The sequence below is a fragment of the Tamandua tetradactyla genome, chromosome 21 (assembly GCF_023851605.1).
Source record: "Tamandua tetradactyla isolate mTamTet1 chromosome 21, mTamTet1.pri, whole genome shotgun sequence".
NCBI classification, from domain to species: Eukaryota; Metazoa; Chordata; class Mammalia; order Pilosa; family Myrmecophagidae; genus Tamandua; species Tamandua tetradactyla.
In genome coordinates, this window is record NC_135347.1 from 19,421,888 (window position 1) to 19,435,319 (window position 13,432).

The following is a 13,432-nucleotide window of genomic DNA, read 5'->3' on the forward strand; positions in this document are numbered from 1 at the left end:
AGAGAACGGTTTTCAGCTCTGGAATATTGTTTTTCTCAATAACAGGGGAAAATATTGGTGAAATAAGGAACTATATCTAATAAAGCTAAAGAGCAAAGTAGAAAAGACGAAGAAACAAGAAAAAATCATGCTCCTTACTTCTCTAGAATCCTTATGGTTCTGGGTTCACATCAAGGCTCTGATGATTTTTTTGCTCCATAATTGCTTTATACTATTCTGGCTGCATATTATTCTCATCTGGGGAGCTTAAAACAAAACCAAAGCAAACAAAACCAGATTCTTGGACAATTCTATGAACAAGATTTCCCAAGTCTGGAATTGGCAGCTGAAGGGGTGGGGTGGGCAGGTAAGGTATAGGTATCATTTTAAGTATAGGTATCATTTTAAAGTGATTTTCTAGCTCTCTCTGGAGAAGTACCATTTATTAAGTTTCCAAATTATCATATTAAAATTACAATGAAAGTTAATTGTTAGAAAAATGAAACATGAAAGAACCAAAAACATATAAAACCCAGACTTTTTGTTATGAGATTCAACATACACGAAATTGCATTTCAATAAATATAAACAAAACATAATATATAGGTAAAAAAAATTGCAAAAACTAAATATACTATTGAGTGAAAATTCATATAGTCAATTAATATAAAGGATCAAGATTATATTCATAACTTTTGTCACTCCTAAACATTACAAAACAAAATTACTAGTAAATTAGCAATTTCATGTGTTAAGGACCTATATGCACACCTGGAACATTATATTTATTGATACTTATACTTTTAATGTTGGGAAATTAGCCTTTGTTGTATTTTTAAATTTGATCTAACTTAATTTGGATTTCAACACCCTGCAGGGACTAATGAATACCTTAACTGCTTCTGTATTTTGCTTTAATAACACGCAGTGGAGAAATTGAAGAAGGTGTTTCTGGAATTTAAAGTTCAGGTTATGTATTTTAAAAATATTTTTAGTGACAAGTCTTCACACATATACAGTCTACACATGGTATACCATCAGTGGTTTACAGTATCCTCACATAGTGTGTATTCATCATTAGGATCATTTTTAGAACATTTGTATCACTCCAGAAAAATTAATAAAAAGAAAAAACTCACGCATACCATACCTCTTACCCTCCCTCTCATTGACCACTACGCAATTCATTTCCCCCTTTATCCCTTTATTATTTATTGATTTTTTATCCATAATTTTTTTACTCATATGTCCATACCTGGATAAAAGGAGCACCAGACACAAGGTTTTCACAATCACACAGTCACATTTTACAATCGATATCGTTATACAATTGTCTTCAAGAATCAAGGCTACTGGAACACAGCTCAACAATGTCAGGTACTACCTTCCAGCCTCTCCAATATACCATAAACTAAAAAAGAATATCTGTATAATGCATATGAATAACCTCCAGGGTAATCTCGACTCTGTTTGAAATCTCTCAGTCACTGAAACTTTCTTTTTTCTCATTTCTCTCTTCCCCCTTTTGGTCAAGAAGGCGTTCTCAATCCCAAGACTCTGGGTCCTGGCTCATCCCGGGATTTCTGCTCCATGTTGCCAGGGAGATTTACACCCCTGGGAGTAATGTCCCTCATAGAAGGGAGGGCACTGAGTTCACCTGCCTAGTTGGCTTAGAGAGAGAGAGGCCACACCTCAGAAACAAAAGTTCTCTGGAGATGACTCTTAGGCATAATTACAAGTAGGCTCAGCTTACCTTTGCAGGAATAAGTTTCATAGGGCAAATCAAGATTGAGGGCTCAGCCTACTGATCTGGTTGTCCCCACTGCTCATGAGAATATCAGGAATTTCACAAATGGGGAAATTGAATATTTCCACCTTTCTCCCCAGTCTCCTAAGGAGACTTTGCAAATAATTTTTTATTCATTGCCCAAATTACTCTGGGATATGTTGGGGCATCATACTAACCTGGACAAACCAACAAGACCTCATGCCCTATACAAGATTCCATGTACTTATGGGTTTCAACTAAACGCACCATACAAATTAAATTAGGTAATGTGCTTCCCATAATATAATTTTTGCACCAAATAAATCTCTCCCCCTTTGGTCTCACACAGAAGTTGAAGTTTTAAAATATGGGCGATATCATCCTTTACCCTGTACTCTGATTTATCTTAGTCCTATCAAGATCAGCTTCATTCATATCTCTAGTCAAAGTCTGATTCCTTTTTCAACTTTTTAAACAGTTGCTATATGAAGTACTGGTGACTTTCACAGCTTCATAGCTCTAAATCTGAGTCTCAGGTGTCAAAGTTTTAGGGAACGACCAGGTTATATACAATAGCTCAGTATCTCAGAATTTATAAATAGCAGCTACAACTCCTGAATATGTGTCACTGCTGTAAGAGCTTACAGTCTAGGAGCCTTTACAGTAGGTCTCAACCTGATAACCCATGCTCTTGACTTATAATTAGTCCATATGAGTGAAACATGATAATATTTGTCTTTTTTTTTCTGACATTTTATTCAACATACAGTCCTAAAGTTTCATTCATCTAGTGGCATGCCTCACAACTTCATTCCTTCTTATGTTCCTCGGTAGTCCATTGCATGTATACACTATAGTTCCTCCTTTCATTCCTCAGTCTTTATACCCTTAAGCCACCTCCATGCATTGAAGATATGCATTTTTAACTTTTCAATGTATTTTTAACATCTCATTTCTGTAATTTATGCTATAAAATAATAGCTGAATTAAAGTTATATTTTGAAGAAAGAAATGAATTCTGCTTTCACGAATTTTGTGTGTGTGATTCTTCTCTTGATAAAAAATATAATTACACATTCAATCAAAACTGTAAGATGAAAAAAAGCTGTGAGATGTTTAGTAATAAGTTCATAGATTGTAGTATGAAGAGCATCGCACAAGTCATGGATAATTGTGAAATTGTGAAATACATTCTGTTGCTCCCATAACAAATTAACACAATTTACTAGCTTACAATAACACTCATTTATTATCTCACAGTTGGTAGGCCAGAAGTCTGGAGGGTTCTGGTAGGCAAGAAGTGGAGTACACAGGGTTTTTCAAAGACAAAATCAGGGTGTCACCTGTATCCAAAGGCTCTGCTAAAGAGTTCCCTTCCAAGCTCATCCAGGTCGTTGGTAGAATTCACTTCCATGTGATTGGATAGGATTAAGGTCCCTGTGTTTTTGGCTGATTGCTATCCCTGTTTTTTTGGTCGGGGTGGGTATTCTGGTGTAAATGGCTAAATCTGTATAACTACTTCAGAAGATTACCTGTCATTGCAAATGTCCTACAGAAAACTTAAACTCCATGGATCTTTCCTAGTTTTAATGAATCTTTACTTGGGTGGTTATATTCATCAGAGGTGGTTATATTCATCAGCAACTTATAAAAATAATTCTTCCTTCATATACTCAACAGTAATAGAATTACCCATGTTAGCAAAACCTGTATTCTTCAAGAGGCAATGAAAAATATTTTCCTTTGATTTTTTTTTATTATGTTCATATTATTAATAATTCTGAATTTGAGATTATTTGATTACTGGTTCTATTATTCTTAGTCAAGAATAATCCTAATTAATAAAAATGTTTTAGGAAGTCCAAGTAGCTATGTATATTACAACACCACACAAACAGTGGTTCCCAAACTAGTGTTGGTTGCACATTGTCATCAGAAATAAAAAATATGTGCATTTGAAAACTTTTAAAGCAATTTGACCTTGTCTCTCCTTTCATTCGGGTGAGATCTCATTAACAGGGTTTGTAGAACTCAAATATTGAGCATACAGTACAAATGATTACCATAATTGCCAGCAGATGTGAGGAATCTTTGGACAGTAGGTTCAATCGTCGAGTGGTAACTTCTAGAACAATTAATCTCTAACTGCTTGAAACCTCAAAAAAAATCACTATTCATGGTCAATCCTGTGAAATGTTATCACAAAACAGCTAAAATGTCTAGGTTAAAATATCTAACACAATGCTCACAAATACCTGTTGACCTTCAATTCAATTTCCTTTAAGGTATTTTTTTTATCCCTAGGTGTCCTGTACTTTCTCTTTCCATTGATTTGCCATTAAATATTTTAAACCAATTTATCCAAGAGTATGCGTGATTCAAAATGTACTGCCGAATTAATTTTCTGAAATATGCAGTGTTTTGTGAAGGGTGTGCTTGAAGACATTGTCTTTACCTAGTTTACTTGAAATATCTTATCTCCATAGTTTTATATGACTTGAAATATATACTTGTCAACTTTGAAACATTTATTACTAGATTTATCAGATTACCTCCTTTTAATATTGTTACTGAATTTTCTTATTATTCTTGTTCTTTCAGACTGTCTGTGCTTATATGTACTGTAGCATTCACTTGTTAATATTGCTTGTGGTTATTGTCCTGGAATGCCTTTTAGATGGAGATATCCAGTGTGGTGGTGTTAACTTTCAATAAAATAACCTCTGAAAAATATTAATCTTGATTGGGGATAATTTGGATTTTGCATTAAAGTTGGACTTTGCCTGAATGGCGTCCCTGAAGATAGCTCAGCGCAGCTGCTGACTTAAAAACCCATTGGCTTTATGTACTAATGGATATGGAATATTAGAACCAGAACTTGAGACCATCAGGATACTGTGCCACTAGCAATAGATAACCATGTTGTGTGTTTATAATCCATTTTATATCGGCTATTTTTCTTTTGCCTCCACATTCTCTTTCCAATCTCCACACTCTGCCTGTGCCTTCTGGCTTTGATTTGGTGGAGTTAGTGGGAGGCTCTGGCAGATGATTGGAGTGGAATGTGGAAAGAGTGAGATCAAGGTCCTGTGGCTCAGACTGGTTGTTTTGTTTGGCCAAAAGCCATAGCTCTTTTTTGAGCACCACTTTCCTACACCTATTCTTTCTGGTCTCTCTTAGCCTTCCATCTTAAGAGTGGTAATAGTTCTCCCATTCTTACCAGCACCTGAAATCTGCACCATCCCTTGCTTTTCATTTTTTAAAAACTCTGCCCATGATAATGGAAAGAGTGCTGTTCTAGTTTGCTAATGCTACTGGAATGCAATTTACCAGAAATGGAGTGACTTTTATAAAGGGGATTTATAAAGTTACAAGTTCACAGTTCTGAGGCCTTAAAAATGTCCAAACTAAGTCATCCAGAAAAAGATACCTTGACTCTGAAGAAAGGCTGAATGGCATCTGGGATTGCTCTCACAGCTGGGTAGGCATGTGGCTGGCATCTGAAGTCTTACTCCCTGTTTGCTGCTTTGTGCTTCTGCTTCCAGTGGCTTTCTCTCTAAGAATCTGTGGGTCCTCACTTAACTTCTCCAGGGCAAAACTCTGGGTTCTGGCTTGTATGCTTCTCATGGGAACGCACATGGCAAAGTCTGCTGGGCCCTTCTCCAGCTTTTGGTTTCAAATGGCACTAGCAGATCCTGAGGTGCTTCTGATGTTTTCCTCTGCATCTCGAAATGTCTGACTGCTCCCTTTGTTGCCTCTTCTAAGGACTCCAGTAAACTTAATCAAGATCCACCTTGAATGGGCAGGATCACATCTACATCCAGTCAAAAGGTCACACCCACAACTGGTGTGTCACATCCCCATGGAAGCAACCTAATCAAGAGGTCCAATTAGGTTGGATTAGGTCCAGCCTAATCAAGAAGTCCTACAATATTGGATCAGAACATAGCTTTTCCTGGGTACATACAGTTTCAAACCAGCACACGTCCCTTTATTCATGTCTCTTCAGTGATCCCATTTGAGTGCGCTTGTATGTTTTTGCCAAAACCTTGACTAATATAATCAGAAGTTTTAAAAATTAGCTATCTTAAAGCAATGCAAAATAATTCAATCTATATCTGACTTTCCATTTCATTACTTCATTTTGCTGTTCAAATACTCTACTACACAACAACAGCATGTCATAATTTTGGTCATACACTTATAAAATGTCTTAGATACAACTCGAAAGGGAAAAAAAGTCTGGGTGCGAGGTCAAGCAAAGAAAGCATAATCTAAATGGGAAAATAAAAGAGACTAAGAAGGAGTTAGGAAGTTATCTTAAAAAAATAGAAAACAGTAATCTAATAATGTTAATATGCACTTAAATAAAAGTTCCTATGTGTCAGGCACTATTCTAAGCAATTTACATATATTAAGCCCTTTATTCTGCACAGCAACTCTATGTGGAGGTACATTCCCATTTTACAGCAGAGGAAGCTGAGTTACACAGAGACTAAGTAAGCTAGTTAGTCTGGTTTTATAATGTATCTACTAAACTACTTTACAGTGTTGTGTTTCAATGGCTTTGTTGGTACAACTGCTAAAATATAATAAAAATAGATGTTATACGAATGAGAAAGTTTACATTGACAGTGAGTTTTACGGGGGAAGTTGGATTTGAATGCCAGATCTGACAGTTTAAATTTAAGTTCTTCCTTAAAATTTCTTCAATTCTTAAAACACCTTTGTCCTCACAAATCATGAATTTGCATGAAATATATCACTTGATACTATGAATGCATTTGCATTTTAACATAAAATTTTATATTTCTCTTTAAGTTTATGGTCTGTGAAGATGCCTGTTAATAAATCACCTGTAATTAATAAATATGGAGCCATATCTTTCTCTTATGAGGAACCCTTGAAATGTAATCTTCAAATTTTAAGTCAAATAAAGAAGTTCAAATCAAGGTAAGTATGAAAAAAATTCAGATTATGAAACTAAGGGACTCACATACATTGTAGAGAATTCAAAAAGTACAGGAAAAAGAGAATCATTTAAAAAAGCCCCCATATGTATTATCAAGGGTATACAAATATTAAACTTTGGTTTAAAAATAAATCTTTTTTAGTAATAACCTATAATTTCTAAAATTTTTAATTCTGTCCTTTTAATATGCAGTACATATTCTTCTATTTTAAGATAAGCCTTTTAAGTTGCCAGAATAATCCATTAAGTGTGTAAGAGAAAGTGTTTGGTAACTGTATCGTGAAGTATTTTAGTTATTTCTTATTTCTTTGGTATTTCACATAAAGCAACAATAGAATGTTTTCTGCATTTCAGATAATTTCCTTGGGATAAAGTTTCTAAAATGAAATTACTAGATCTAAGATTGTAGATAATTTAAGAATTGAGTGTGATTTTTAAATTTTGAGAAATGTTTTAAAATCTTAAAAATAAAAGTATAATGTAATATAGAATATAGCTTACATGTGAAAATATTGTTATATTTGTTTCAAATATTTTTCTTATAAGGCATACTTGAGCAGATCAATTTTAAACTCTTCAACCCTTGCAACTATAATAATTGTGGCACATATTATTCCAATTTATTTTCTACTTTAATATAAGAGTATAAAATCATATTTTGATGTATATATAAATATAATGCTATTGAATACATCTATTTTCAACATGCTTTAAAAAATTAACCTTGTGTTTTTTAATTCAATCTATATTGATAACCATGCATTTCTTCATTTTTGTATTTTAGTGGTTGTGCAGTATTCCGATATGAATGTTCTGTATTTTAATTACTTTATTTATCTTGTTTTACTTTCCAAATTTTTGCCAATATAAATAATGCTGCAGTAAAAAGCATTGCATATTTCTCCTTCTGTACCTGTACAAGTGGAATTTTTAATTCCTTTTAAAATTTTACTCATGCTTTCTATTGTTCTCCAAACTATCTGAATCATTTTGCATTTTCATCACTTATATATGAGTAGCATTTCTTTTCATCTTTACCAGCACTTGATATTGTCATACTTTTTGATTTTTCCCAACATAACAGGTTGAAAGTGGTATTTTCCTAGTAACTGATGAGACTGAGTATCTTTTTACATGTATGTTGTCATTAGAATTACTCCAAGGAATTTTCTGTTCAGATAATTGACCAATTTCCTTTTCTGTTGTCTTTTTCTTATTGATATGTTGGTATTCTTAAATATTTATTACAAATTCTCCTAGTTTGAGGCTTTTCTTTGAACTATGTTTTTGTGGTGTCTTTTATCATATGTTTAATTTTTATGTATCATTATGTTTTATGATCCATCCAAGTTGTTGAGTGTAGCTATATCATTTTTATTGTTAATTTGTTCATTTTATTGGTCCATTTCATGAGCATACTTCAAATCATCCATTCATTCTACTCTTGTTGGACGTTTCAACTTTTTCTTGTTTATGGTTATTATGAAAAATGTTTCTACGAACAGGCATTCTGGTGCACACCCTAAGTTACACACCTAGGAGTGGAATTTCTGGGTCATAGGATATAGGCCATTTAGTAACTAGAACTTATTAATTTATATAAAGTCAAATATTTCCATCTTTTATGATTCGTAATTTTTGCTTTGATTATGAAATCTTTCCATATCACATGACCATGAAGATATTCTTTTATAATATTTTCTAAAATCCTTAATGTTTTGTCTTTCATGTCTATGATCCTTCTAGAAATGATTTTCGTGTATGGTGTTATGTACAGGTCCAAATTCTCTCTCTTTATATATATACCGATTGATCCTACATCAGTTATTGAAAAGAGCATCATTTTCCCACTGCTTCTGTAGTACAACTGTGGCCGTAAGTCAAGTGTCCACATTTAATGGGTATGCTTCTGGGGTCTCTATTTTGCTTCACTAGTTCATTTGTCTATTTACACATAAATACCATACTTCCATAATTACTAAGGTTTAGTAATAACATTTAGTAGTAAATATGACAGATTTCCAAACTCATTCTTCTTCGATGGCATTTTGCATATTATTTTTTGAACCAGTTTGTCTTATATTTTTTCAAAACTCTGTGATTTTTAAAACTGAATTGTTCTGAATCTGTAGATCAATTGGGGGAGAGTTGACAACTTTATTATAATGAGGATTCCAATCCATGAACAAGGTATATCTGATCATTTAGTTATGTGTAAAAGTTTTCCAATAAAATTTTAGTTTTAGCTTTTCATAGAGATATTGCCATCTTTTGTTAAAGTTATTCATAGGTATTTGATATTTTTATGCTATTGTAAATTATATACATATATATTCTTGAAAATTATATTTTCTAGTTGTTGCCCATAGAGAAAAATACCATTGATTTTTATTTAGTTAGTTTTTTACATGGGCCAGGCACTGGGAACCGAACTGGATCTCTGGCGTGGCAGGTGAGAACTCTGCTTGCTGAGCCACTGTGGCCCACCCACCATTGAATTTTATACATGGATTTGACATACAGGAATATTGCTAAATCTTTTTATTATTTTTTAGCATGCTTATCTCAATTCTGATTTAAAAGGAAAATTTTAAATATTTCAGAATTAAGTGCGATTTTTTTCATCAAGCCTTATCTGGCATTTTAATTTTAACTTGGGGTATTTTTAAGCTTTACTAGACTTTCTTTCTGTTTGAAATAGTAAATATTCTTTTCACTTCATTTATTTATCATTTTCTTTGCTTTTCACTTCTTTTTGCTTCTTAGACTTTCCATCTGGGCCTATATTTCTTTTAGAATTTGCCTTGGTGAAATTATGTTTTTGACAGAAATTTCAGTTTTTGTTTGTCTGAATTTATCATTATTTTATTCTTATCCTTGAAAGGTGTTTAACACTTAATATGGAATTATGTTTGTGCAGTTATCATATTTATTCCCTTTTCTCCCAGCACATTTTTAATGTCATCCTACTGCTTCCCATCTTCCATTGTTGCTGTTGAGAAACAAACTGGGATTCTAACCTTTCATTGAGATTCATCTGCTTCTGCCTCCCAGCCAGGTGCTGCTCTGGCTGCATTTACAATTTTCTTGCTGTCTTCCATTTTTCTTAAGTTTTTCTATAATTTGTTAGAGTGTTTGTTAAAAAAACGAGACCTTCCTTTGATTAGTTGGAACTTTTCTGTGGGGACTGTCTTTCATCTTTCCTGAAAAGTTATCAGATAGTATTTCTTCAGATATTGCCTCTGACCCATTTTCTCTTTTTTCTCTTTATGGAATTCAATTAAATCTATATTAGACCAATTCATTGTATCTTTTACATCTTGTACTCTTTCCTCTCCATTTTCTCTTCATTTTGTCTTTTTCTACTCTATTTGAGTAATTCATTCTGATTTGTGGTCTGTCTTCCACACGACTAATTTTTTCTCCTGTTGCCAAATCTGTCCATTAAATTTTTAAAAATTATATCTTACAGGTCTAGAAATTCAAAAAAATTCTCACATCTTCTATTTAGAGTTATAGTCTCTGGTTCCCTGCAGATACTTTTAAGCATATTGTTGTGTAAGCATGATGGTTTGTAGTCTGCAGATGATTATTCTGGAGGCTGGAGTACTGGTGACTGGGTTGTTTCTGCAGTTCATATTTATGCCATCTTTTTCCTTGTGTGTTATCCTTGCTGACTTGCCCTTGGAAAAATTCTTTCTGGGTGTTTTTTTGAATACGAGGATTGTGCTGTCTTCCAGAGAAACTTTGCAGTTGCTTCTCAACTAGGCACCTGTAAATTCTACCATACTGGGACAAATAAAACTATATTCACTGCCTTCCTTCTGCATCTCCAAAGGTCTCTGACTGTGTGGGCTCTATTGGTTCTGTTGGCTTTTTTCAAAATGGTTCCCTCCTAAAGGGCTCCAGTAAGCAACCTCACCTTGAATGGGTGGCAGTACATCTCCATGGAAATCAGCTAATCAGAATTTACCACCCACGATTGGGCGGGTCTCATCTTCATGGAAACAATAAAAAAGATCCCACCCAGCAATACTGAATAAGGATTAAAGAAATGGCTGCCCCCACAAAATTGGAACAGGATTAAAACATGGCTTTTCTGGGGTACACAGTAGTTACTAACTGGCACATTTGGGGATGCAAATTCAACACCACTAAGGTAAAGAAAAAGGAAAAATGTGGTGGAAAAGTGGATGCATTGCTATCCTGACCCAAGAAATCACAATTTGCTACAAAGAGGCACAGAAGATGTGTCTACTGGGCATGGGAGACTTATCCAGATGGTTGCAAGAAGAAGCCACATCTCATACTAGATGTGAACTAAGTATCAGTGATGCCACAGTTTAATCTTGAGGAAGAAGTTGAGTCAGTGGCCAGGTGTCCTGTAATATTCATGGAGTCTTTAGTTTTCCAGTGTCTCAGAAGACATGCTTTTTAGCCATTATCCTGCATGTTTTAATAACTTTTTTTGATTTAATTTATTCTCATATGGAGTTTGATCTGATCACAAATCCATTTCTCACCATGCTAAACTCCTCACATTCATCAAAACATTGAATTCTTAGTGAAACATGAAAGCAAGTTTCTTACATCCAAAATATCCATTATTCCCCCTTACTCTCATGTGAAACTTGGATCAGCAGAGAAAACTTGGTTGTGGTGGCCAGTGTCCTGTGGCTTGAACCTTCAGAAACATAGCTAAGGGATTATCATTCTCTTGTTTATGTACATTACTACGATCATTACTGTTTTTTTTTTCTGATTGCCATTTTGTTCACCCAGACCTGTGAACCCTACTCCCTAACTCCTGTGTCTGCATTTGAGCTAGCTGATCTCGAACCAGGGCTCTGTGGTAGAAAACCACTTTATGGAAGGAAAAAAAAGCATGACCATGGTTCTACCACATTTCTTCCTTGAAGATATTCTTACCCAACTTCTCCAAGGAGGAGTGTTCCTGATTTCATCAAACTTTTCTTTGTGACATCAGGGGAAGCCTGTTGAAAAAAGTTCATGTACAAGGTTTTAAGATGAATATATGAGTCATTGATTTTTAATTTTCTTGGCTGAAAGGGGAAGAGACACATGAACTTTGAAGCTCTTTTACTAAGCAAAAGAATGTAAGCAGAGTTTATGGATCTTTAGTAGCTAAATACATCGGTTTGAATACTGTTACCCATGCTAACATTTCACAAGGGAATTAAATTTAACATCAAAAGTCTAGATGTTTCCTAGTGGGCTTCTTATGGACAACTTTGAAGGGACCATTGACTGTTATGAAATGCAAAATAGAAAGGTTACAAGTATTACAGTATACATTTAGAAAAATAAGTGGAATTTTATTCTTGCAAACATTTTTACCATTCAGTTTTATGTTTCTTCTAAATGGCTTTTCTGCTCAAAATTCATTTTATATCTACACCTACCCCTTATCACCTTAGAGTTCCCTTCATTAATTTTTATTAAGTCAAAGAAGGGCTTTCATTTTTAACGCTTAAGACAGTATACCATTTGCTAAGACTAAGTCAGAAATATAAGATTTCAAGAAATACAAAGATTTAATAAAATAATATAATGAACTACAGTTGTTTTAGAAATATTTCTGGCTTCATACCATGAAGCCTGTGGATATCTACATCATTATGGTGTTAGGGATGGCGGGGATATTTCTAGTACATGACCTTAAAAGTTCAAGGCCAAGATCAGTGGTGCAGGAATGAAAAATTCAGGGGAATTAAAGAATAAACTTATGTACATGTTCGTATCACTGAATCTTTCTTTCTTTCCTTTAGATTAGTAAATATGTCCATTTGTTTTCCCTGAATTCCTCATATACGCAGATGTTATATACATTATTAAAAGGGTAAGAATAGTCTTTCATTCTGTTGGTACTTCTGGTTTTTAGGGGGAAGCTGTGTTAGTTGTTATTTTTATTTCTTATCTGTTTCAATTCCATTTTTTCACTTTCCCATCCTACCAGACATACTAAAAGATTAGGTTAATATTCAATGCTTTTGTTTGTATCTTCATCCATGTACTTATTTTAGCACCCTGAAATGTGCATTCTGTTTTAATTTCTTTAGTGACACTATTCTATTAAAGGTCCCCGTTGACTTTTTAAACCTTCACTTTCATGATCTTCTCTCTGTCATTGGTCTTCTTGTTAAGTCTGTAGCATGTGGTACTTTGTTCCCTGTCTTCATCTTCAGTCCATTCTTCTTTGCTGCATTCATCTGGGATTTTTTTTTTTTTTGGTACCCATTCAATCCAACTCAAGCCAAGAAAATAATTTAAGGGAAGAATATATGGATATCTCTTGGAAACTGAGAGAAAGTATAGCTAGGCCTGATCTTTCATTCACTACTTACTATGTATCCTCTGCCAGGTTCTGGAGATAAAATGGTCAACTTGACAGACATTGTCTGCTTCTCCACCAGACTATAAACTCTTAAAGGGTAGGGACCAAAGCTATACATCAGTACCATCATCCAACAAATATTTCTTGGGGGCTGTAACAGTGAACAAGACAGAAAATAGCGTTCTGAGATGTGGGGTGTTTTGTTTTAAGCAACCTCTCACCAAAAGCCGTCGCTTGACTCTACATAACCTTTCAGCTCCAATATCAACTGAAGTGTCAGGTAATTATTCAGAACCCTTGGAAAATTGGATTGGCCTAATTGGAATCAGAATCCTCTGCCATCCAATCAGCTACGGTC

General features: G+C 34.2%; 2 protein-coding genes across 3 annotated transcripts in view; one reads left to right on the forward strand and one right to left on the reverse strand.

Moving 5' to 3' along the window:
• SLC25A46 (solute carrier family 25 member 46) overlaps positions 1 to 13,432 on the reverse strand; it is a 198,499-nt gene that overhangs the window by 93,637 nt on the left and 91,430 nt on the right. The gene's annotated exons all lie outside the window — the stretch shown is intronic.
• The window catches only part of TMEM232 (transmembrane protein 232), a 341,832-nt gene that overhangs the window by 35,181 nt on the left and 293,219 nt on the right, over positions 1 to 13,432 (forward strand). For both annotated transcript variants that reach the window (XM_077139001.1, XM_077139002.1), the window contains exon 3: positions 6,569 to 6,700. In XM_077139001.1, coding sequence (XP_076995116.1) covers positions 6,585 to 6,700 — 116 coding nt within the window. In that variant the 5' untranslated portion in view covers positions 6,569 to 6,584. The remainder of the gene's footprint in view (positions 1 to 6,568; positions 6,701 to 13,432) is intronic.